This window comes from Monodelphis domestica, chromosome 4 (assembly GCF_027887165.1).
Source record: "Monodelphis domestica isolate mMonDom1 chromosome 4, mMonDom1.pri, whole genome shotgun sequence".
Taxonomy (NCBI): domain Eukaryota; kingdom Metazoa; phylum Chordata; class Mammalia; order Didelphimorphia; family Didelphidae; genus Monodelphis; species Monodelphis domestica.
In genome coordinates, this window is record NC_077230.1 from 42,398,040 (window position 1) to 42,425,351 (window position 27,312).

At 35.5% G+C, this 27,312-nt stretch overlaps 1 protein-coding gene and 1 pseudogene across 28 annotated transcripts in view; one reads left to right on the top strand and one right to left on the bottom strand.

Annotated features, from left to right (window-relative positions):
• LOC100013144 (nuclear receptor-binding factor 2-like) overlaps positions 1 to 5,704 on the bottom strand; it is a 154,490-nt pseudogene extending 148,786 nt beyond the window's left edge.
• The window catches only part of CNKSR2 (connector enhancer of kinase suppressor of Ras 2), a 300,281-nt gene continuing 278,414 nt past the window's right edge, over positions 5,446 to 27,312 (top strand). For 4 of the 28 annotated variants that reach the window (XM_056793337.1, XM_007493431.3, XM_056793340.1 and 1 more), the window contains exon 1: positions 5,615 to 6,753. In XM_056793337.1, the coding sequence (XP_056649315.1) occupies positions 6,690 to 6,753 (64 nt within the window). In that variant the 5' untranslated portion in view covers positions 5,615 to 6,689. Of the gene's footprint in view, positions 6,754 to 27,312 lie in introns of all 28 variants that reach the window. The other 24 variants (XM_001362934.4, XM_056793339.1, XM_007493432.3 and 21 more) reach the window with 14 other exon arrangements.

A 27,312-nucleotide genomic window follows, 5' to 3' on the forward strand; every position in this document is an offset into this window, starting at 1 on the left:
ATTGTAAGGAAATAAACACCTTTTGGAAGCCTTGAATAGGTTAATTCATGGTAGTATAAATTAGAGGGGAAATTACTTGAAAAGGAATCAGTATATCATGATTTGAGTCTTGGCTCTGCTATTAACTAACTACCAGCCACTTTTAAGAAACCCTCAGTGATCCTTACCCATGGACCACTTTGGCTATTTGTGAATCTTATGAACACTTTCTCAGAATTATGTTTTAAAAGCATAAAAATACTTTACAATTACAAAGGAAATCAGATACATGTAAATATAGCTGCTGAATTTTTTTTTCAAAATTCATCAACCTTGAGTTTAAAACTCTGACTGGATGAGTTCTAAGATCACTTCTACTTCTAACATAGTCAATAAACATGTTATTTTAAAATCTATTTTTTTTCAGTAAAGAAAAATCTGTTCTCCTTTTTCTTTCTCTGCCCCCATTTAAGAAGAGAAACAAAACTCTTGTAATGAATACACAGTTGAACAAAAATAATTCCCACATTTATTTGCTTAAAAAATTATGTCCCAATTTTCCAGGAAATAGATATCATATTTCATCTTGGGTCCTCTTGAATCAATGTCAACAAATATTCTTTTTTTTTTTTTAATCCTTACCATTCGCCTTAAAATCAATATTGTGTATTGGTTCTAAGGCAAAAGAATGGTAAGGGTAGGCAAGGGGGGTTAAGTGACTTGTCTAGAATGACACAGCTAGGAAGTGTCTGAGGCCAGATTTGAACCTAGGACCTCCTGTCTCTGGGCCTACTTCTCAATCTACTGACCCACCCAGCTGCCCCCTCAACAAATATTCATAAACAATACTATGTGCTAGCATTCTAGTAAGCACTAGAGATATGAAGATAGTAAAAAATAACTTCTGCCCTCAAGATGCTTACTTTCTAATGAGGGAGACAACATGTGAATAACTAGGCCCATCAACATAATCATCATTAGCATTTATATAGTGCCTAACACATAATAGACACTATATTAAGTATTTTAAATATATTATGTTATTTCATCCTCACAACAACACTACATGGTAGGTGCTATTATTATCTGTCTTTTACAGGCGAGGAAACTGAGGCAGATAAAGTTTGAATGACTTGTCCAGATGCAAGATAGAGAAATAAATGTATAGGCAGACAGAAAAATATAGATAGATAGATAGATAGATAGATAGATAGATAGATAGATAGATGATAGATATGAAAAATAATTTCTGAAGAATGGGAAAGAGTAGTTGTGCTGATCAGACAAGGTTTCCTGAAGAGTGTGGGATTTAGGCTAAATCTTGAAGCCACATACATTTAAGATAAAACATCCTAGGAATGGAGGAAAGCTGGTGTTAAAGCACCAAAAAATAGAGTATTATGTTGGGTTTTGTTTTTATTTAATTGTTTCATTCTATCTGTCATTTCTTGCTTAGGCTCATTTTTCAGATGAGGAAACTGAGGCAAACAGGATTAAGTGACTTACATAGGGTCACACACCTAGTAAGTATATCAGGCCATATTTGAGCTCATGTTTTCCTGACTACAGTCCAGACACTCTTATCCAGGCTGCTGCCTAGCTGCCCCTATCATGGTGGAGGAACAACAATTCTGTCTCTCTAGTTGATTTGTGGATTGCATGGAAGGAAGTATAAGAAGAATGGAAAATGAAGAAGGGTCTAAGTAATGAAGATTTTAAAATGCAAATAGTAAACTTTACATTTGATTCTGGAGGTAATAAAGAGTCACGGGAGTTCATGGGTGGGATGATGATTTAGAAAAATCACTTAGGGAGCTAGGAGGGGAGAATGAAACAAATTAGAAGGATTTGTAATAACCCACATAAGAGGTGATGAAAGCCTGATCTAGAAGGGTGGCTCTGAGAATGAAGGGAAGGGGTCATATAAGATGTCATGAATGTAGAAATGTCAAGATTTAGCAAAGGATTTGATGTGTGGGGCAAGTGAGAATGAAAAGTCAAGAATGATGCTGAGATTATGGACCAAGCTACTGAGCAGGTAGTACACAGCTTCCTTAACAGTAATAGCTAAATTCAGAAGAGGCTGAGGGTGAGACAGAGAAAATTAATTCTGACTTGGACATGTTGAGTTTAAGAATTTTGCTGACTTGTTGTCTCACCTATGACATAAGCTATCACTGTGACCTTGGAAAAGGTGCCCCCAGGCAACTATATAAGATTGACTATTGAAGAGCTAGCACAGATATACATTTGTTCAGAAAATGACTTAACAGGCTCCCTATTCTGATGAAAACATGGGTTTGAATTTTTAAAAATCATTAAGTAAACAGGAAGATTAGTTTCTTAAAAGTCTTTTTATTCCAAAACAGTTTTGTTCTTAGACTGAAATATGCTTTTAAAAATAATGCTGTTCCTAGGGTCTATGCCAAGAGACTAGCTTATAATGTTAGTAGTCTTGGATAGATTGTAAAATGAAGCCAAAATAAACAGAATTAAGATTTTACTGAATCTCCTTTAGAACTACAGTGTTTCAAAGAGTCATTTGTTTATTTACAAACAAATTTCCCCCAGACCATTATTTCTCACTTCTTAATCTATGTGACTGCATAAAATTGGAAAAGGGTCCACTTCATATCCTCTAGAGATGTTTGAGGAATGAGGAAACATTGCTTCTCTTTAAAGACTACTTTGTTCAGTGGTTTCAGTCTGTCTGATGCTTTGTGACCTCATTTGGGGTTTTTTAGGCAAAGATACTGGAGTGATTTGCTATTTCTTTTTTTCCAGCTCATTTTACAGATAAGAAAACTGACTTACCTAGGGTCACACAGCTAGTAAGTGTTTAAGACCCTATTTGAACTCAGGAAGATTAGTCTTCCTGACTCCCTCTTTCTACTCTACCACTGTAGCTGCCTTAAAGGCAACTTAAATTTAAAATTCTCTTTCATTGGGTCACTAAATTTAATTGAAGTCACTTGTCTTTCTCAAAACCAAATTAAATTTTTCCTTCCCAAACAGATATAAATGGAACAAATCAGTCAGGCTAGTGACTAAGGTTTGACTTGGCCACCTCTATTTGTCTACCTACTTCCTCAACCTTCCTGAAAGCCTATCTTATCTTCCAGGTGATAGAAGAAGACAAACTTATGTAGGTCATGTAGGTCAAAGAAGTATGTCATGGTGAGGAAAAAAAATGTTGGCCTAAAAATCAAAGACAATGGGATTCTAGACTACCCCTAGTTTACTAAGTGACCTTGGACAAATCATTTCATAAGGGACTTAAGATTCCTCAGAGTTGGAAGGTTCCTTCTAACTCTTATTACATAATGGGTAACAGTGTTAAATTTGATATCATGAATATCTGGTTTTAAATCCATATTCAGTCATGTCAAATACTTTGTCATCCCATTTAAGGTTTTCATGGCAGAGATACTGGAGTAGTTGGCCATTTTCTTCTCCAGTTCATTTTACAGATGAGGAAACTGTGATTATAGGCAAGTCACTCAAGTTCCCTCAGGTCTCAGTTGACTCACCTGGAAATAGCATTTATATCACAGGGTTGTAGCAAGGCTCAAATGATTTACTATATATTGCACTTTGCAAAAGCAATGCAAAGCACCATGTAAATATCAGCTATTATTATGGAAGCCTATGATAACTGGTGATTCCAAATTTCCAGAATAGCAGATTAGAGAAAAGGAATAATTGATTTTCAAAAGGGGAACAACTTATACTGTATATGAGGAAGAAGTACGTTCTTCAAGAACAGGAAAGCATATGTGCCATTGTGATTGGAGGAGAAGTTCTGGAATTCTTTAATTTATCATGTCTTTTTGAAGAAAATAACAAGTTATACTTCATTTAGTATCAGTGTAAGCATTGAAAACCAACTTAAATGAAAATTGTTACATTCTGGAAGTATCCCCAAATTATTTTCTAATTGTAGTCCCACTGTTATCCTCTATTTGTCACTTATGTAAAATACTCTTTTCCGTTTTGACTAAATCTAATCTAAGACAAAATCCCAATTTGGAAAACAAATTCTATAGACCCCCAATGTTAAAGTTCTATACCCATAATAAATAAATAAAACTATGTAATATAAAACATAACAGCTTCTAAAGTGATCGTTGTGTGTGTATGTATGTACATATCCTCATATGATATGTATGTGCATAATTATACATAGTCTGTTAACAAGCATTTATTTAGCACCTACTATATACCAGTCATTTTGTTAAATATTAGGGATATAAAGAAAGACAAAATACAATTTTTGCCCTGTATATATATGTACATCTATATCTAGATGTCTGTTTTTTGACAGATGGATAAAAAATGTATATATATATATATATATATAAAATCAGTCAATATTCAAGTATTTTTGGTACCTACTAATTATATTTTTATACATATATGTTAAATATGCACACAAATGTTAATAAATCTAAATTTTATGTAGAGCTTACTATGTGCCAGGCACTGTGCTAAGTGCTTTACAATTATCTTATTTGGTCTTTACAACATTCCTGGAAGGTAGGTGCTATTATTTTACAGAAGAGGAAACTGAGGCAAACAGAGGTTAAGTGACTTGCCCAGGATCACACAGTTAGTAATTGACTTTTAAGTCTTTCTAACTCCAAGCCCAGAGTTATATGTACTTCTTCAACATGAAAGGATAGTAACTTCAAAAGCAACTAATTATTTTTCTATCATAACCAGTTATGTTACATCCAGTCCTATGAGCTATCTTTTTGGGTTTTTGTTTTTTTTTTAAACATTCTATTCAGTCTGTAAAATCATTTAACATTTGAAGTTTGTAGAATCTATTTCTCGAATAATGAATTTTCTTTAGATGTATACACCCTTAATACACATTATATATATGCACACACACACACACACATATATATATGAGAGAAAGCTGCTATATATGGTGATATGTGTTTCTATTGATAGATATATATCTTCACCCCTATATAGCCATAGATATGATCATATCCAAAAAACATATATACAGTCATTTACACACACATACCCCTAGATGCATCTATCAGAATCCACAATGCATATACACACATACTACCCATAGATACATATACACGTGTACGTGTGCGTGTGCATATATGTGTATGCATGTATTTATGTATATTCACCATTTCTCAAAAAGGAAAAAAAAAAGCCTGGTTCCATTTCAAAAAGAGATGAAATAAAATCGGGTCCCCATTCCCTCCCCATACCAGCTTGTATGTCATTACTATGGTTTCTGGCTACTGTAAATTTCGTCAAAAGCACAGAAGCTACTTCTGTGGCCGCTTGCTTCTGGTAGAAATTACCTCCGTTGCCCGTTCGGTAATAGGGAAGGAGGAAACCCCCGCCACCACTGTTTGGCTGCGCTGCAGAGGTTGTTGATGTAATCTCCCTGCCCAGCGGTGTTCCCCATAGCTTCCCGCTTCCTCCACCCCCATTCCTCAGGCAGACTGAGACTGAGTGCAACTCTTCCGCCACAATAAAGGCTTTTTTGTAACTCGATACCTTTGCCTACTAGTGCTGAACTGTTGGGGGCGGGAGGCAGAGGTGGGGGTGGATACCAGCGCACCTCTCGCCCATGGAATCGTGATCTCTCCCTTTCTCCTACTAGCTCTTTCCTCCCACTGGGGCCTCCAGCGGAGGCCGCTGCTGCTGCTGCTTTCACAGCTGCAATTAGAAATGCATCCCGGATCATAGGAGCTCATCTGGAGGTTGCAGGTGGAGTTCTTCTGTTGTGCCTGGCCCCCACAGTCCTAGACCTGACACACACCACACACACTAGTTGAGTTGCGGGTTCTTTCCTCTCCCCCTTAATATCTAGGGGTGTGAGATTACAGGTTTGGTGGAGATTTTCCCTATTTCGCCTTCTCTCTCCCTCTCCTCATTTAAAGGAGTTTGAGGGGGATATTTTTGGTGGCAAGAGACACCTCGTCATTTCCGCTAGACTGTGTGCTGTGCCTGGGGTTTTAATCTCCCTACAAGAGGCAAATCGAGGAGCTTGTTGCAGAGAGGAGGATGACTGGAGCTTTTGGAAAAGAAATAGACGTTTAAGCACTGCTGAATGTCTGGAGAGTTAAAGTCTTCAAAACCTTGGTCGACCAAACTCTCTCCCTAACCCTAATCTGGTTTAAGGAAGGAGCACCTAGAAGCCTTGGTAGTGGCAGCAGCCACCAACAGCAGCAGCAGCAGCAACGGGTGAGGGCTGCAGACGTCTGAGCGTGCTCAGCGTCCCCCTTTTTCCCCCCACGGGAGAAGGCAGCAGTATGAATTGGAACCCTACATAGACAGTCAGAGAGGGACTGAGAGGAGGAGGTGGGGAAGCAGCTGAAGGGACTGAGCAGAAGGCGGAGGAGGAGGAGGAGGAGGAGAAAAAGAAGGAGGAGGAGGAGAAGGAGGAGGAGAGCTGCGATTTGGTGGCGTCTCCCTCCCTCTCCCGGGCTGGGCTGCCTGTCGCTGATGCTCTAGGTTTGCTGAGAGAATTTGCAGCAGGGAGTGCTACCGGGAAACCTGATACAATAAGGCAGATTGCTTCCCGTCCTCCGGTTCCCCCGCTCCCACCCATCTACCCAGAGAGCACCTCTCTGAGGGAGAAGACGAACCAGAAGGGGAAAAGATAAAATTTCTGGGGTGCTTTTTCAATTCGATCTCCTCGCCTGACAAAGAAATCGATTCCATTCCCAATGGCTCTTATTATGGAACCAGTGAGCAAATGGTCGCCGAGTCAAGTGGTGGACTGGATGAAAGGTAATTCCAATGGTTCAGGCTTTGAGGTTTGGGATTAAAGGGGAGGGAACGAAAGAGGAATTCTTCCTTTAATCAATTTAGTCATGCCTTCTTTAATTTAGAAATTCTCTGGAGAGATAGCTGTTAGGTCTAGAAATGCGTCTCTTCAGCGACTAGGCGTTTGTTTTATATTCCTAGAGGAATATCCTCTTCTGGCCAAGAAACCTACGTATCCCCCCAGCCCTCTGCGATCATTTTGAATACGGTGATGACAGGCTGGGAGTCTTTTCCCGGTTATCCTTTAATAGCCCCCTTATATCCCCTCCACACACTCACAATCCCCATTTTTTTTTTGTTTGATCAGTCCATCAAACCGGGGCCCTCTCCCTCTCCTTGCGCTGCAAGGCAGGTGTGTTTACCCGAGAAGATGGGGGTTGTCGAGGGGTCTACGGGAAGGTCTCAGATCGGATACTCCCTTGCACAGGTATTACCCCAATTCACCCAATGCACAAGAAGCATAGGATAAATTCGTGCCACAGGGAAGAAATTTTATCTCTGGCGCAGAGCTTGCAGGGATAAAGCAAATCCGGGGATACGGATGCGGGAACGATGAGAAAGCTCAGACTTTTTAAGTGATCTGTGGTCTCAAGCAGGTGGAGGAGCATGGTTTATTTGTGGGCCCTTTTAATCGTGCCTATTGCTCCTCTACTCCCCCACTGCACTCCCATCCTAGTCTGTAACAGGAATGTGAAGGAAAATCACGAATATGAGAATCCCTCAATCTTGAGGATGGGGGGAGGGGGAGCTCTCAACCTCTACCTTATAAGATTCGTGACACTTCCAGAAAATTTCTAACCCAATTACTTCCTTTCCCCCTTTTTTGCTTTTTCTTACTCTCTCTACCCACCTTTCCTTTCCCCTCAACCCGGCTAATTTGCTAACTATTCTGAGACAAACAGGAACTCTAGTTTTAAGACGATACTATTAGAAATGATGAGGCGCCTCCGCAGCATTATTACCACTGGTGCCGAGGTAGTGGTAATAAACGGCAGAGGCTGCAGGGCTTTCCCCAGAGTCCACCCTGAGGATGCTCTCATCTGCTCGGGCTGATTGCTCTGCTTTGTAATGCAAGATGCAAGTGGGATAGAAGAGTGGCGGGAGGATTTCCCAGGGGACCACCGGGCAGGCCTAAATCAATTGTTTTCAGGGCAGTCAATTCACCCCGTCTCCTACCCACCCCCCTCCTGGATCACTGCAGACTGGACTCTTGACAAAAACATTGAAGCCGCTGGTAGTTATTTATATGGTCACTGATGATACATTACATTGTCAGGAACAGCCAAACACCTCTGTCTCTGTCTCTGTCTCTGTCTCTGTCTGTGTGTGTGTGTGTCTCTCTCTCTCTCTGTGTCTCTGTGTGTGTGTGTCTCTCTCTGTCTCTGTCTCTCTGTCTCTCTGTCTGTCTCTCTTTGTCTCTCTGTCTCTATCTATCTCTGTCTCTGTCTCTCTCTCTCTCTCTCTCCCCGCCCCCCCCCCCATTTGCAGTCTTCTTTTCCCACATCCTGAAATGTTGCTGCCTCCTCCTGTCCATAATTGCCATGTTTGGTATTAGATTATAGCTATCTAGAGATATCCATTCCCAACTGAATTTTATTAAAAGACATGCTAATTAAGATCTGGTATTCATTTCACCTATCCCTATCTTCCCTGGGACCTTTTTTCAAAAGTAGGCATTGCTTCCCCTCGACCCTCAAAAACAACATCTCATAATACCAACTCCTAAAATGTTGGAGAGTTTGAGGAAAAGAGATTTACCTGGACTCATAAAACATGTGTCTTCCATGAGCTTATGAGTTTGGAGATTAAAGTCTACAAACAAGCATTGGTTATCAAAAATACTAGATGGCAGTTCTCAAGGTTGCTTATCATTTTACCATTTATGAAATTGCTTTAATGAAGAAATAATGTAGCTTGGCTTTCTGTGTCTCAGGTGAGTAGACACAGCAGAGAGAAAACTGCAGATATTTTCTCCTCTCTGCCTCAATATATTTCTTTTCCTTTTTTTATTTTTTGGTTTATTGGCTAATATGGGATATTTTTTCTTATAATTTTACCTCTTTTTTCCCCTTCTCTATTTAGTTTGCTTTCCTGTCCCATTTGTCTTTGATTTTGTTTTTTGATCCATCATTTATATAGTTTGTTTTTGCCCTTCATCTTCCCTTTTTGGGATTTCCCTCTCACAGTACTATAGCTACTCCTTGATGAAGAGAAGATGTACTTGCTTTCTTTTATGGCAAGTAGGTCCTGCTGGTCCAGTGTTATGATACATGGGGAAGTGAAAATGCTGAATTATTTATTAGTTAAATAACTAAATATTCCTTTGTAATTGATGGAAAGCTCACCTTATTTTGAGTCCCTGGCTAAAATCCCCAGAGAAAAACTATTTTGACTCCATGGGTAGTCATATTACCTGTATAAACACAGACTTTTCTTCTCCCTTACAAATTCCCATGATGCTCCTTGGCAGAGTTTCTGGGGGGACATCATTACAGTCATCCTCCATTTTCTCTCTCTCCACTTCTCCCCCTTCCAGAAAAATACAAATTCTCCATTCCCAATCCTATTTAGAAGACAATAATAAACAGTTTAGGGCCACTGTCATATATATCCCTAATATTACTGACAAGTTGTATTGATACATTGTAAACTTTCTGCAACATTAGGTATCCATTTAAAATTAATTTACTTTAAACTACCAAACATTTGAAAACAGACTAATTTTTTAGCTATCATATAAAATGGCTATTGTTATCTTGAAGTTGGAAAACAGGTTTTAGTACCTGTTGGTGAAGCTTTTTAAAGAGACTTCAAAAGATAAAAGCAAAGGCACCTAAGAACCAAAGGCACTGAGGCATGGGTCTGCAAGAACCATTCTGAAATGGAGAATTGAAACAATTATTTAAATGATTTGGATCTCAAACTAATCAATAGAAAATACTTAATTGATCTGAGGACTTAGATTCTCCTTTTTATATTTCTTGTGTCATCACAGGTTATGACTATTTAAACTTAGCCACAACAGGGATGTAATCAGGAAAAAAAAAAAACAGTAGTCAAAGAACTGGAAAAGGACACGTCCTTAAATGGTGACTTCATATGTTACCTGAATGTTTTCCTTCTCTATGAGCCTCTTCCCAAATAAATTTTAGTATAGAACACTGGGGAAATACTCCCTGCCAGAGAAACATTAATATTTAAAATTCCACTTTAATTTAGGCTGCAGCTGTGGTATAGATCAATCATGTTCAGCATTGCATATCTTTTTATAAAGGCAGCACGAAAGGATGAATATGACTTGAACAACTGCAGCATTGTGGGAGTTCTTCACAGCATGCTACACCCTACTAATGTGGCAGTTTCATCATCCTTAAAATGTAAATCAGAATGTATGTGTTTTCAGATATTCACAGACATAAATAGTGATAACTATGGGCAGCACTTAGTGCTCATTCTTAAGTACTTTTATATGTTTTGAACTGAAAAGAACCTTTAAATAAACATGAAAGAAGTGCATGGCCAAGTATTTTCATGAAATATAATTGCTATGTATTTGAAGAAATTTTACACAAACTTAACAATCAAAGTGAAAAGAAAAGTATAAAACCAATAAAAAGAATTACCAAGATAAATAACATGCCATATTTTGTTCAAAATTATTTTAAGTATAATTTTTGTGCCAACAAATTAAATGACAAAAAAATCAGTTTTTATAGCGCAAACTCAAACATGAAGTACTTATAGTAACGATCTGTACATTAAACAGAATAGGTGCTTAATAAATGTTATTGAATACATTAATTAATGAGTTTTCATTCCTTACTTGCTTTTTGAACTGCACACACACACACACACACACACACACACACACACACCTTACTGATGAAATCTATAGCTTAACTTATTGCCCACTGATTCCATAAAATTTCTAAGTGATAGCATTGTTGGTTATAGATGAAATATACATTCCCTATACTTCAGGACTCTGAATCCACAATTTCATATAAAAGTTATCATGCAAATGCATATATGAATATCTGAAATGAACATACATCCTGAAGTAATTATTTTAAGTGTTAAGTATATTGGGGAAAATTCTCCAAATAGAGAGTAAATATCACATTACATAGAATTGAATTACTTGAATTTTCAGTTTTGATAAGATTTAAACTTTAATATGTTCAAAAGCAATGAAAATAAGTTGGCTTTTGGAAATGTAACATTCAAATAAACAGAGCATTAGGATTAGAAATGTTTCTCAACTCAAAAATGTTTCATTATCTAACTCTCTTCCTAAATTGTCCCACTCTTTAAGATGTTGTTTGTGCTTATTTTGACATTTATCATCAAAACCATTGCCAAAGTACATTTTATATATGCAGGAATTACCACAACTTCCTTCTTCCTTTCCAAGTTCTGTCCCCTTCTCACTGAAAATGTGCTACATATTAAAGCTAAAATAATTTCCTGCAATAATATTCCCCTGTGCTTGGGGATCAAATGTGAATGTTTGATTATTGCCAACTTGGTATTATTTATTCTCACCTTATTTGGCTTCTCTCATTTTCTTCTTTACCTGAGTGGCTACACTTTACTACCTGCAAGTCCTCACTCCCCATCCTTGAACTACTTGGTCATGGAACAACCTCAGTATTTCCTTTCATGTAGCATATTCCTGCCTTCAATTCACAGGCAGATTTAATAATTATACTTCAAAAATATAATTCAAATATCTCATTCTCTAATATTCAAGCACAATCTGTGGCTGACTTCTTTTTCCATGCTCTTGCAACCATATGCATATCTTTATGTCACTTTCTTGTCTTTTTTCAACTCAATACTTCTATTCTTTATTATATATCTCTAATGTTTATTATATATCAAATACCAAAATACCTCTTTCAATAAATGCATATTAACTAATAAAATGGTTTTTACATGCATCATTTCTAGTCTATATGATATTGAAAAGTATCAAAAATGTTTTCAAACTGATCTCAACAGCATGTTTCAATTAATATTAAACTCATTATACTATGGTTTTTATAGTTACTCATAGTGGGAAGATAACCAAGGTAGAAACTTCACTTTTTTGCTTTGTGTTGAGGGGAAGTAAGTATTTGTAAAAAAGGAAAAATAAAATATACAAGAATAAATGTAAAATGTTCTGAAGAGAGAGTATATTTGGAAGGACATTTTTGGAAATTTGTTTTTTTTTCTTAAGAAATTAGTAACAATTTTTATTCTGTTCTTTCTGATGCATATTATTTTATTTTTATCTAGAATAAAGATGAAATTTATCTTAATCTTAGTTTTATAAAGGAAAGTGTCAATATTTTAAGTAAATGTATCTTGAATAGATAGAAATTAATATATGAGACAAATTTCAGTTTGAAAATAAGCATAGTAGAAAATGGCATTATTATATGCTATATCATTATTACTATAACATAGAAATGATGAAAATTGATCCATACTATCATTTGCTTTTGTAAACTCAGATTTGCTTTTTTCTCAATCCTTCAATGACTAGGCAGTTTTAAAAAAAATATTCAACAGTCATTTTAGGTTTTGATATATTTTGAAATACGAATTTTTTTTATCTTATATAAGCCAAGATTTTGTCATATCTCTATGAAGAGTATAGTTCATAAAGATAATTTTTGTGGAGTCATTAACTATATCATACATAAACTGCTTAAGGTATCATGTGTCCAAGCAAGACAAAAGAGAATGTGAAGTTAATTTCTTGTGACCTTTATATAATTATATTTATTTTGCACTTCTGTATGTATGGATCTGTGATGGACCAAACACTCTATGCTCTTATAATTTATGATCTAAAATGAAGAACCAATTCAAGGACACATAGATACAGAGGTGACTGTCCAAGTGCCAACAAAGAAAATTAAATTTAAAAAAATATTTGCATTATGGATTGGCATTAAGTTCAAGAGGTATGCTAGTAGAAAATGAGATGTTCGTGGCCATAGAGATAAAGGCCTTACTCTCAGTCAATATGGGATTCACTGAAGCACTAGAATTTCAACAGGTATGTGAGCAACAAAAGGAAAGGCAATACCACAGCCATATTCAAAGATGAATATACTACAGGAGTGAGGCAACATTACAAAAACCTATGTGAGTGAGATGTGGGACATGAAACAAGAATATATATGTATGTATATATATAAATATATATACATATATATATATATATTTCCCAGAGTAAAGTGGAGAAAAAAAAAACAGGGAAATAACGAAAGTGACAGATAAAAACTAGATAACATAAAATGAAATTTACATTCCCCAAAACATGAGACATTATATAGCCTATACTGATTTTAATCTGCATTACAGAATTTCAGGAGCCAGAAATGAACACTAATAAGCATACAGTGTTTTCTTCTAACAGATTGTAATCTACTTCTCAGTAATGATTTTAAAATAATGCCAAAAAAGCAAGACAAATATTATTTATCATCAGAGCCAAGTCTTTGAGCATTTTGAGTTTTAGTGATATGAATCATTATGTAACAAATGGACTTAAGAATTTGTTTTTTTAATGTAACAACAAGACTATATAATACCAAGTGCCTTTGTACTATTAATCTCATTAAAATAGCATCATTAATTGCTAGTGAGTTTTGTTTTCAGCACAGCTATTATATGGTTAATTCTTTGGTTTTGTATAAGGTTACCCTATAACATTTACTGTACTATTTTGAAGGTGTGTGAAATAATAATAATCTTAAATAATGGATTTAGAGAGCTGAGTAACCTTTATTGATAAAAGCCCAAGTGATTAGAAAGACAAACTAAGGGTACTAAATATCTTTTTATTTTAGTGACAATCTCATTGTAGAGAACTTTATTTTCAATCAGATTTATTATTTCAGGTAACAGTTGAATGAATAAACTCATAGTCAACCAGATTTAACAGGATAATAAAGTTCGTTTTCTTCCACTGAGTTCTCTACAGAGAAAAAAATACTTCCTTTCCAGAAGAGGGCATGATATTTGCAATCTTTTTAAATAAAAAGAGAATCCTTAAAACAGCTCCCCACAGATGGCTAAACAGAATGCCAAACAGCAAGCCCTCTTTCCTTTTGAGAATGCCTATGGAGTCCATAACCATCCAATTTAAATTCCCTTGTAAAGAAGCTTTAAAAAAAAAAATCATGGACTTGAGAGTCATGACCTAACATATCTGTCTAGGATACAAATAAGGTTGCTTGCTGGGATCATAATTTGAAGTTGTGATGCCATCTCGGAGACCCAATATTAGACCTGTTTTCTTTGAAAGCATTTATCATTTTAAGGGATTCTTAGAACATTTTTTGCTTATACAATAAGCATGACTTATTAATGTAACCTTGTAATAACTGGTCCAGAAATAATCTAGTACTTGTGGTTTAAAAATTAAATTGTGTCATTCTTTAGACAGTGTCAGCTTTGAAAATATTATTCATCTTACCTTTTTAGCTATTTTGAAAAGCCTTAAGAATGTGTGATAGAATGAAAGATAATAAATGTACTATTTATTTGTTTCCATGTATTGAAAATGCTGAATATCCTCTTGGTTTTAATTTTATAAAATATTAAAGAGCATTTTTATAGTGTAGTAACATAACCACTGTTTTTAATTTTTTAATTAACAGAAAGAAAAATATAGATCACTTTGACCTAATGAAAAATATTAACTTCTTTATTATATTTAGTGTTGAAATATAATTTAAATTAAAACAATTTAAATGAAAAATTTTCAATAATACGGAGTATTAGAATTATGTTGGGTTGCTTATTCTATCCTTATACAATGTGAGGAAGCACTCTTAATTATTCACTCTGATAAGTTCATTGGGCTTATTTTTATTAAATCCCCATTGTTCAAACTACAGGTAATATAAAGAGCAGAATAAAGCATTATTATAAAACTGAATGTCATTTTTCCCGTGTATGAAGGGTTCAGATTAATATAGAACTGCCAGGCAGTATACAAGTGTTGTTAAACAAATAGACATCTCTAAGAATTTATCATCCTTTTAATCTTAAATTGTTGTTCAGTAGTTTCATTCCTGTCCAATGCTTTGTGACCCCATTTGGGGTTTTCATGGCACAGATACTGGAACAGTTTGCTATTTCCTTCTCCATCTTATTTGAACATGAGAAAACCAAGGTATTAAATGACTTGCCCAATGTCACATAGCTAGTAATTATCTGAGGCCTGATTTGAAATCAGAAAGATGAATCTTCTTGACTCCAGGCCTTGTACACTATTCACTGAACCATAGTACTGTCCCAGATCTTAAGCAGCAGGCATATTGAAATTCTATAAAAGTGAAGTATGTGTGACCATTTATTAATTCTTAATGAAGCATCACTTGTTAGAATAAAAGGTTTTTCTGTCTTTGATACACATTGAGAAAATGAACATAATAAAACATAAAAATAGCCTAATACAGAAATAAAATACCTACTGTGTGCTAGCAACTGGGAGAGATGAAAAGTTCATATAAGACAGTCTAGTAGGCAGTATGAGATAACAAAAAAGATGGTTACATAATATTTTATGATGGGTGCTATATAGAGTTACCTAACAAAAGATTTCTGGCTATTAGGAAAGGGTTTCTGGAGATGGATAAGATTCTATTCAGGGTTTTATTTGTTTAACAAGCTACTGTTCTGCCTGGAAGAACATTTTGTTTGACTTTGCTAATATTTTATTTTAAAAGTTAATCTTTAAAGTTTCATCTAAATTCTCAGATTTCATCTTAAATTGTGGTAATTATCTTCAACATTATTTTCTTCTCCAACTACTCCAGTATTGCAATTACAAAGGGAAACAATGTGTATTATAGTTATGTCCCCAAGCCCCTCCCTCAAAAAAAGTAACTTATTTAAACCTAATTTAGCCTTTTTGAAATTCCAGTAACAGCCAGAGACAACTTTTAGGACCACAATTTTATTGACTGAAACTCAAATTTAAATGGAATTCGTCTATAATGGCAATATTTAGGTTTCAATGTTGTCACATCATCACCTAAAAAACAAATCTACCCTAACAGTATATGTGCTCTGGGCTTACTTTAAGGTCATTCAGAAGGTCCATTATTCCAGTAAAAAAAAAAAAAACAGAAAGTGAAGCGAGATGTGTTTTTCATTGGGTTATTAATCTTCTAGGAAGTGAATTTTATTGGTCTTACTAATCAATAGAAAAGGTGGTACAAAGAAATATCCTAAAGTGAAAAATAAAAAAAAAGAAATCCTTTGGATTCTTAGAGTTCTTTTATTTGAACATGTTGTTCTATTGCTGGACCATATGCTAGCTTAAACATGGTTCATATACATATATGTGTGACCCTTGGCAAATCACTTCACCCTGTTTGCCTCAGTTTCCTCATCTATCAAATGATCTGGAGAAGGAAATGATAAACCCTCTCATATCTTTGCCAAAAAAAACCCAAGTAAGATCACATGCAGTTGGACAGGACCAGTGAATGAGAACACTGGAGCTCTAAATAAGGAATACAAATTTAAGTCCCTCTTTGGATACTTTGGGCAAATCACTTAGCATCTTTTGGACTAAGTTACCTTATCTGTAAAATATATAAAAAGATTACCTGTCTTTTTGGGAACCCTGGAAGATCAAATGAGATAAGATACAATGCTTTATAAGCCTTAAAGCAATGTATAAATTCTCACTATTATTATTAGCCTATCTAATAGCTTATCTAATAGCTTAGGTTTTGCCTTCTCCACATAGATTACTAAAGTGCTTAAAATAAGCTAACAAGTTAACAAGCTAACATTTATAGAAATCCAAAAGTATTCAATAAAATAAAATTTATCTAAGTATTTGTGTCATATTATCAATTCAAAAGGACAAAAATGACTATAGTTGCTTAATGATCAGGTTTATTATTATATAGCTTTTTGTGTAGTTGGAAGTTGCAGAGGATTGTATTCATCCATGTTTTTTTTTCTCATTTCTCCATCTACCATCCATTTTAATATTTTAATGTAAATTTATTTAAGTGAGCCATATGACCCTTGAATGTTTTCTCCCAAACATAATTAACACAAATGAAGAAATCACATTTTAATTTTAGGGGATTTTGTTGATTGACATTTTGCCTTTCATAGCATGAAATTTGAATGCCAATGATGAGTTGAGCACTTTTATCGTAAAAAATCTATAGAATCACAAAATTTCAGGATTGGAAGGCATCCTAGCAGGCATCTACTCTGACCCATAAATAATTGAAGGCAATTTTTTCATTTTTTTAAATCTCTGTACCATTCTGTTGATCAGCCTCATTGATAGAAAGCATCCTAGAATATAAAGTACTAAGACAAACTCTGAATTAATGTTGGCATGATTGCTACATCTATATAAAATGCTTTAATGTTTGAAGACTGATTAAAGGAAAAATGATTTTTTATTTACTTAGGTCACAGGCAGAAACAATTCTCTACCTCTCCCCAATTCCCATTTCCCACTCATCTGCATCATGAAACCCTTGGCCAAATATCTAAGAAGCTAGAGATAATTTCTATTTGCAGAGACAAGTCTCTTTACTTGGAGAATTATCAGATAAGAATGATTTATGCATCATAGCCCAAGGCACTGAATAAAATTAAAGGTCAGTCATTCCAATCCTGAGTCCAGTGTCTAAGCCAATTATTGCCTCAGGTTCCCAAAGTTGTAGGTTTGGGAATGCAGTCAACAGATGGCATTGGATCTTCATCAGTTTAAATATTGTTAAGTTCAAAGTGACAACTGAGAAGCAGAGAAGGCTATTAGGAAAAAACCTAACCTTCAAATTTTAGAGGCTGGGTTTTCAAAACACATAATGCTTGAAGTTAGCAGCGTTTAAGTTGAAATTAATTCATGTTTTTTATATGGCATCAGGCTTCATTGTGTAAGTCTGCAGGAAGCTGTTAATGAGGAAAGTAGAATTTGACAAAGGACCATAGTCTTTTGGGAGCATAGCTGAGGCATTTTCTGTCAGGCAAATTATTTTAGTATTAGTACTAGATATGTGTTGACTTTTCCCAATCTCATCAATGTTCACTTAGAAGATGGCAAAAGATCATAGAATTTAGAACCATAAGAGATTTTTAGAGGTCATCTAGACCAAATCCCTCACAATTCAAGGAAACTGGGATCTAGAAAAATTAAATGATACCCAAGGCAATTTGCAAGTGGTAAATCAAAAAGTTGGGCTTCAAACCCAAGTTTATGACTTTAAATCAAGTACCACTTTCATTGCACCATTCAGAAACTTTCTTATTCAGAAGGTTGTTATTGTTACCCATATGTCACCATATGTTTTTTTCAGATTAATATAGAAATTCAAGTATAAAGCTGAGTTATTATTAGTATATTGAAATGCCTCACAATGACAAATTTTTTGAAATGTTTGTGTTAAAGTGATTTTTCCTTCTAGTTTTACTCAATACCCAATGCTTTGATAGTAGGACCTCACTGAAAGGCAGCATGATGAAGAAAGGTTTTGCTGAGCAATTTAATAATGCATAAAAGATTGTAAAGGGAATCATTATGTCATAAAAGACCTATAATTCAATGTTGTACAAACTAATTTATTCAAGATCTTGCTAAATTCAAGACACCACTACTTGAGCTATATAGCACCAGTATTTCTCCTCTTCAATGGCTACTGCCATCATCCTAGTAGCACAGACCCTGTAAGTTCTCCTAACCATTCTTTATGGCATCATTAAGAGATACTTTACTCATGTGACTAAAAACATTTATTGAGCCTGCAAAGATTGGTTGAGAGATATCACAATATGGAAGAAATGTCATAGGATCACAACTACAAGTTTTGCTTGAAGTTTTAAAGATTCTATCATACTCCAACTGTGTTTGATACTCTTTCTACTCCATTGCTTGGTAGATGACTTAATAAGTTATTTTGATTTTAAAAAATCATCACTTCGTGACCAACCCTATGGCAATGAGACTTTTTAAACATACATGGGATTGTATTCAGATGACAGATGAGAGTTCATCATCAGAGACCATTGCTGGGCTCTCCTGCCTAGCCTTTGAAATGCCAGAGCCATCCCTATGCTATAATGATTCTATGCAATAAGACCACTGGAGGAAATAGAGAAAATAATTTCTCAATATCATTCAAATGATTAGTGGTCTTCTTGGAGTTGGCCTGTATTTCTTTGTTAATGAAATGGACTTATCCTTTTTAAAAGCAGTGATCCTTCTTTAAATCAAGGGGAATTAAAATTATGGTTTTGGATATGTTGGCGTATTCCACCACCTTCCTTGAAATAATTAAATATATGCTAAATTAGCAGTTTAGCAAAAGGTACACTTGCCAATTTTGTAATATTGTTCTTTTGTCAATATTTTCATCTAATTTATTTTAATATTTAAAATAAAATAGCTGCTTTGTTGTAGGTAACTGTTGGACTAAGCTGATATTTTGGCTTGACTTCTCTCTAATTTTTTTGTAACAAGGGATTACGTACATAAGGGGAGGCAGGAGATACATGGATGGATGGATGAATAGATTAGATAGATAGATACATACATACATATGTAAATGAAGATGAAATAAAAAACAACAGATCAATAAAATTTATCTTTAAAAATTAAAAGTAAAATATAAAATAGATTCCCAACATCAAAGAAGGTATTTTTAAAAATCTGAAAATTTGGATTACCATGCTGAGCAAATTACTTTTTTCTTTGGAATTGTTTTTAACAAAGATCACTAATAGAGACTGAAAGGGTTGGAGAAGTGGAAATTTAAACCTATTTTTGTCTATTGAAGACCTGAAAATAGAATAGTAGATTAGAGACTATCTAGTCCAGTTCTCTTATTGTACAGACAGAGAAACTGAGACCTATTTAGGTTAAATAAACCCAACACCTACTATTATTTATCTATTACTCTTAGCAATAGAATATCTCACTCCTCTCCTACCACATCATTGCTGATTTTTCTCTCAGGCTTTTATATTTATCCTTTTTTTTTTAAAGGAAGAAGTGAAGTGAACCAAATTTGAATAAACATGCACAAACCTTTTTATGTTGCAACAGAAATCCTAATATGTCTAAAAGTTAGATTTTCTTTATTGGCACTTACATCTCAAAAATACTGATCTAAGATAAGAGTCTCTTCTAATTTTCTAATAAGTGGACTCAATTTCACATGAAATCTGATTTTTAACAAAATTGAGTTTAAAGAAAATTTTATAATAATGAAAAGGTAAGAATTTTCTCCCTGAATTCCATCTTTTATTTCATTATTTATCTGGCAAAATGCTGGTATGAAAAAACCAATCCCTTTGGATCAAATTGGTGAAGTTTCACCAGAAGTGAAAATACAACCCACTTTTGACTTCTAGTTTTCTCAATAGAATATCCTATCTTCTTAATGATTCATCTATTCTCAGAATAATTATCTTTCCAGTGAATAAGAGGTACTATAGCAGCTAGTCCATCCCTATTTAGAAGAATTCTGTTTGGTAACTTTGCTAATCAGGACATGAAGGTAAGCATAGAGAATCCTTCATATGTGCTGTTCGAGAGGCAAATAGACCGGAACATAAACCCAGGTGCTCAGATTGGATGAAGCCATGTCTAATGTTTTTTTTTTGTTTGTTTTTTTTGGTCCAGGAGCTAGCAAGTTGTTTGTTTGTTTGTTTGTTTGCTTTTGAGGTGATTTTAGAAGAAAGGGACTGTTGCTACACACCTGTTTAATAAGAGAATATTTTTAGCTGACTTTTTTCTTTCCACAAAGAAATATCTTTACTGTTTAATGGGATAAGAAATCTTTAGTAACTTTTAAACAATTAAATATTTATGAACAGTTTATGTGCTATGGTTAGCTAGATTGCATAGTGAATAGAGCACTGGCTTTGGAGTCAGAAAACATTGAGTTGAAATCTTGTCTTAGATACTTACTAGAGATGAGACTTAATGCACAGTTTATCTTTATAAATTTTAGATTCCTTGTGTGTTAAATGATGGGGTTAGGCTCAAAGACTTTTAAGATTTCTTCCTTCTATAAATCTCAGATTATATTGGACTTTTCAGTTGTGTTCATATGTATGGACAATTTGTTTCACCATTTGTGATTATTGATGAAGGGAAAATGAATAACAATATAGGATCCACCAGCTGTTCCTATATAATTTATCTGTGGGTGTGCCCTGAGAAGGAGAATGGAGGCGAGAGGAATATGATGTGAGATAGATAAGGCAGTCAGAGGAAGAGACGAAGGAATAAAGACTCAGAGACCACAAGTTAAAACACCTGGGGAGTTGTGAGCTCCGTAATGATGTAATGCAAAAAGAGAATGCAAGTGGAGAAATTATGAGAAACAAGAGAACATGAGTGGAGCTGAGAACTCTGGGACATCTCCCATGGACCACAGGACCAAGAGATTAATAGATGTGCGGGGCAGCTGCGTTGTGTTCATCAGTCAGACATGAGGAGGCCATTATAGGCCATGGCAAGATTAAGAGGTGCAAGAGCAAGAGCAAGAGCAAGGGCTGTGAGATCAAGAGGTGTAAGAGAGGAGAGGAGAAGAGGCTCGTACCAGTTCCTCAGCCTTTATTGGGGACCTTAGGAATGCCAAGTGGGAGGTGATTAATGAATAGGTGACATGATATAGGTTTTTATTTTGGTAGAATTGACCATGATGGAATCAAAGAGGAGGAGATTAATTGAACCTGTGATTTGTAAAGGAATGTAGTCCGAGCCAGGGCACTGTGGCTGTCAACGCCCAGCCCAGGAATTTGCTAGTCCTTTGCTCTGGTCCTTTGGACTCTCCCTTTCCATACAATGAATATTAAGTGATCTGACCATGAGTCTTGGTATATGAATGCTTAAGATACAATATCAATATATCAATCATACTTCCAAATACTAACATGCCTGGTAATTGTTCTTAGGGGGGTAAGGTAACCACTTGACTTGAATAACTTATTTTAGTTGGACTAGGAATTTCAAATCTCATAATTTTTATTGAATAGATCAAGGAAATAAAATGAATTTTCAAGAGTAGGCCACATCTAAATAACCACACAACTGTCAGAGAAGAGAAAAGGAATATGAAAATTATAAGAAAGCATGGCATTGTAGATCAAGTACTAACCTCAGAGAAAGACCTGAATTTGAGTTCAGTCTCTGACTCATGATGGCTTATGTGACCTGGAGGTAGTGCAAAGATTAAAATTTAGGAATATTGGGGAGACTGAGGCAAGGTAGAAATTAGTTTCTCTCTGCAAGGAGTATTATATTTTTTAGAGGTTTATTGAAGATTAAGGATTAAAGAAAATTCAGGATAAGAAACACATGTCCAGGCCATAGAGTGGCCCAGACACAACCTCACCTACATTATGAAAAAAAGCCACGCCTGCCCCAAAATGGAAGTCCAAGAGCATGAGAGAGCCCTCAAAAGCCTTTGAATCAGCTTAAATACCTTCTCGATCTCAGCCCAGTTGAGATTACAAGGCATTCTGGGTAAGTGGAGTAAAGGCTCGTGGGGACTGTAGTCCTGTATTCAAGTCTATTTTTTACATTACTCCGTTTGATCGTTTGAAAAAATTAACTTTTTTCCAAAGGATCATGAAAACATAATCAATTTAAAGATTACAATAATTTGAGGATAAGAGAAACAAAAGAATAAAACCAATAATTGCTGAACACATTGACAAAAAGCCAGTTAGGGGGCAGTCCCCTTTGGCATGAAAGTACAGATACAAATAAATGTTCAATCAACCACACCCAAAGTTCAATTTTGTGCAACTTATGGTCTGGAGGCTTCTTCATGGTGGCTTCTCCAACAGTTAAGTTCTGGATTCAGAGAGGTAGCATCTTCTTTACCTAAAATTCTTCTCAAAAGGAATTTAAACTTTGCAATTTAAATAATGATATTTTTTTACATTCCCCCCATTAAGAGGGTGATTAAAAAACCGGGATCACTTAGGGATGCATGGCTGAGGCATATGAATCAATTGGCAAGAGATATTAAAAAGACATCAGAAAAATCAAAAAGAAAAGAAAAATCTCTGGATGAAAATATAGACTATCAAAGTCTTATGTGTAAAAATTCCAAGTAAAAGAAAAATAAATGTATAACAGGTCCTTCAATCAGGGCCCAATCAAAATGATCTAAGCAATGATGCATTTACCCAGTCAGTAGCCAGGACTACAGAAAGGTACCACACTATGAAAGACAGAAAAGGGGACCAGATTATAGGAGCCAAGGTTTTGGGGGATACTTGTCTGTGAGTATTTTCAGAGTGAGTATGGACACAAGGAAAGCCTATGTCTTAACACATGTTAAACATAGTAACCTCGAGTCTTCACACTAGGTTCAAAACCTTTGTATTGGCCTAGAAGTGCATCAATCCACCCTGGATTTGCTTTTCTTTGGCACTGTGCAATGGCTCTTGTGTGTATATCTTGTCCTGGAATCAGACAGAATCATTAAGCAAAGTCCCATAACTTTTAAATAATTAGTGGCATCATTTTTATAGTCATAAGCTTTTTAGGGCATGCATTAGCAAATGTATTTCAAACTTGTAGCACTGAAAAGTCAAAAAGTTAAAGAAAATCTTAATGCTGGTGACATGTGCTTCAAATATAAAAAGGAGAGAAAAAATAATAAAAAAACTGAAAAAGTATATTGCACATGCAAGAAAAATATAATAATAAAAGAGCTTTAAAAATTCAAAAATATAGCTTATAATCATTGACAATCTGTGTCAACTAAGAAAATATAAAATGCAAGGCTTTCTCATCAAAAATGAGATTCATTTCCTCTTAATATCTGGCCATGATCACTGTGAGTAGAAGGCAAATGAATTGAACAAGTTTAACAATTTTTCATTTTTTAAAAAATACAGTAGTACAAATATGTAGTTACCAAAATCCCCAAAATTCTCAATAGCCCAATTAATTACAATAGCAAACAAACACACTTTCATATTTCACATAAGTTGCTGTATGGCATTTTTTAAAGCCTTTGAATTGATGGATATTTGTCACAAGTTTTTACAATCATAGCAATCTTTCAACCTTGGTAATAAACATATTTTTTAAACAAAGTAAAACTCATCTTGGGTTAAGAACATAATCAAGAAATCTATATATCATTCTGGTGGAAGTTAAATAGTGAGCTGAAGAGTATACATGAGGGATGCTCCTTTTTTGGAGGCTTTTTTAGGGGTACAAATGCCCTGAGATTAACTGCCCCAACTCCCATTCATATATTTAGAAATACGGGAAGGTTGGGAGTTATAAAATATATTTCACTTCAGCTAGAATTGGCCTTACACCTTGTGTTAGGGGCAGGCCAAAATAACCAGAGATTGTTAAAAAAAATTACAAAAATCATATTTAAAAAAAAACCCTTAAAATCAGTTGAGATATTTAGCACATAAAATTTTCCAAAGGTTGTGATACAATTATAACCAGTTCTGAAGTCCATCTACCTCTATGTGGCAATTTACAAAGGCAAAAATAGAAAAAAAGCTTTTTTTTAATATATGGGCTTATTCAATAATATTTGTTCAGCACATTTATAGGGGAAAACAACAGAATTTTAAAACTCAGTACATTCAATGAACAGTGTAACAGAATAATATTGAATCCAGTAATATATGAACTTAAAATCTCAAAGGTAAACCTTAAACAAAAATGCAATAGAATACAGAGATTTGTATAAACCATTGGAATCTGAAATGCCTTAGAACCTCCAGTCTTTAAGTTCCTTGGGTTCTTATACATTTAAATGTCTATTGTCGGAAGGCAGAGTGGTAAGGGCTAGGCCCTCCAGGGCCCCACAGCTGGGGAGTATCTGAGGCCAGATTTTAACCCAGGACCGCATGTCTTTAGACCTGGCTCTCAGTTCGCTGAGCCACCCATTTGCCTCCCCAAAGTTGAATCTTTGGGCTGAATCTTTCTTCTGGAACACAGGTGAAATCAATGAAATTACCAGAACAGTCAAAAGGTATCCTTTTAAACAGACCATTGCTTAAAAGTCTGTTTCTTTTCCTCTCCCTTTCTCTCTCCCCTCCTACACTCTGATCCACCCACATGGTCAATACCCCGAGTTTGTTACCAGCTGGTAGAAATGAGTCCTGAGCGATCTGCTCCAAGGATCTGGGTGATGAGCTGGCTGGGGTCGCGCTCGTGGGTCTGGGGCGCAGAAACAGGCAGACAGGGCCAGGAGAGCGGGCACCAGGTGAGAGGCCAGGAGCAGGAGCCAGAGTCGGAGTGGCTGCCGGGGTGGGTAGGGCTGGGACCAGAACCAGGACCAGGTGGGCGGCAAACAGGTCTGGAGCGAGACTGTGAGCTATCTAATGGCTGGAATGAGCAGCAGCTTTGCGAGGGTAAAAAAATCCTAGGCTAGAGAAACATGGATCAAAAAAAAATTCTAGGCACTAGCTATTAAAGATTAACTAAAGATCAGAAAAGAATCAGAAGATTGAGATATTTTGTTTTCCTGAAGTGGTTACTCCAACTGTAAAGATTAAAATTTAGGGATATTGGGGAGACTGAGGCAAGGTAGAAATTAGTTTCTCTCTGCAAGGAGTATTATATTTTTTAGAGGTTTATTAAAGGTTAAAGATTAAAGAAAATACAGGATAAGAAACACATGTCCAGGCCATAGAGTGGCCCAGACACAACCTCACCTATATTATGAAAAAAAAGCCAGGCCTGCCCCAAAACAGAAGTCCAAGAGCACGAGAGAGCCCTCAAAAGCCTTTGAATCAGCTTAAATACCTTCTCGATCTCAGCCCAGTTGAGATTACAAGGCATTCTGGGGAAGTGGAGCAAAGGCTCGTGGGGATTGTAGTCCTTTATTCGAGTCTATTTTTTACAGTAGTTGCAAGTTTTCAGTGTCTCAGACAGACAACCTTCTAAGAATAAATTGCACAACAGTTGCTGATTTGCAGACAGAGTGATTTTCCCCCTCATTTTGTTCTGTTATTTCAATCTGGTCCCACTCTTTATGATTCCATTTGATGTTTTCTTGGCAAAGAGACTGGAGTTTGCCATTTCCTTCTCCAGTTTTCTTCCCCCTGGCCAAGTCAACTGCCTGCATTCTGATGCTTCCATGGAATTCTTGTCAACTAACAAAGGGAGAGGGAAGCATCTAATGAGGAACAAAAATGGGAAACATGGAGGCTAGGTGAAGTACTGGCTAAAGAATTAGTGTGCAAGTTTAGCATTCTCTGGCATAGTTCAAGCTCTTTGAAAAGTATTTATTTACTTTGCGTATTTCTCCCAACAATTTGCCAATTTGTGCCTACTTTAACTAAAAGTAAAGGCAAATTTGATGTATTTGCCAGATTTCTAACGGGAAATTAATCAGTAAGCAGATAAGGTACATGTTTGTCTGTTTCTCATTGAATTATTCCCAGAGTCCTAGTTTCCAAAGAAACCAGTGAGTTGAATGAAGAGTCACAAAATACAAGGTCATTCTTGCTAAAGTCTCCTAGCCTTTAGCTGTATTTGACCATCAGTGAACTATAAGCCTTACTGCAAGAAGTGACTGTAACAGAGTTCCCCACTACTTCTTAGAAACATCATATGTGTCATGACTATTTTCTCTATTACCATTAAATGATGTTGTATTCCTCATTGGCTTTGTCAGATCTATAAGAGTTGGCTCATTATTGCTGTGACCATGATTGCTCATTTCATTGTTAAATATGAGCTCTGACAAAGAAGTCTTTTTAACAAAGATAATCACCATCATTATGCAGTGCTTCCGGTCAGGGAATAGGAAGACATCGATTGATTATCATAGCAGGAACAATGATTATTGGAAACAAATGAACTATGTCACTTGAGCTTAGAGCATTGAAGACGAGGGAAACACACCAGTGAAACAATACAAAAAAATCTCATCTGTGTTTTACAACAGATATTCAGTATTTGAGATGAGGGTGAAGAGCTCTATTATGATTAAATAGCAAATTTCCCAAATTATCTGCAATAGTTGAAGAAGCAAAAAATTTCCTTGTGAGGCCTTTCCCACAGTTTGTTTTGCATTTGATATAAATAGATATTTTTCTCTTTAGTCTCCTTATATTTTTTCTTTAACTATTTTGTTTTCCCTTCACTTCTCTCTCCTTTTCCCATTCCCTTTTTCTTTCTTCTTTTCCTTTTCTTTTCTCTTTTTCTTTCCTTTCCCTTTCTTTTTCCTTTCTCTTCTTGTTTATTCTTTCCTTTTCTTCTCTTTTCTTTTTTATATATTTAAGGTAAGATCTGTTTTCCTTTACTAGCTGAAGGAACACTTCAAAGGTCCAATCTCATTACTGATGTGTTCTGTTTCCAGAATGACTAATTTGTCCTTTATTAAGCTACCTAATGACTCCACCTCCTACTTCTCATGGGCTCACCATTTTGGATCCAGGCTTAGTGGGGACACCTGATTAGTTTACCATACTGAAGCTCAGAAATACAAAATTCAAGAAACCTACTTCAGCTTCAAAAATAGCTGATTTTAC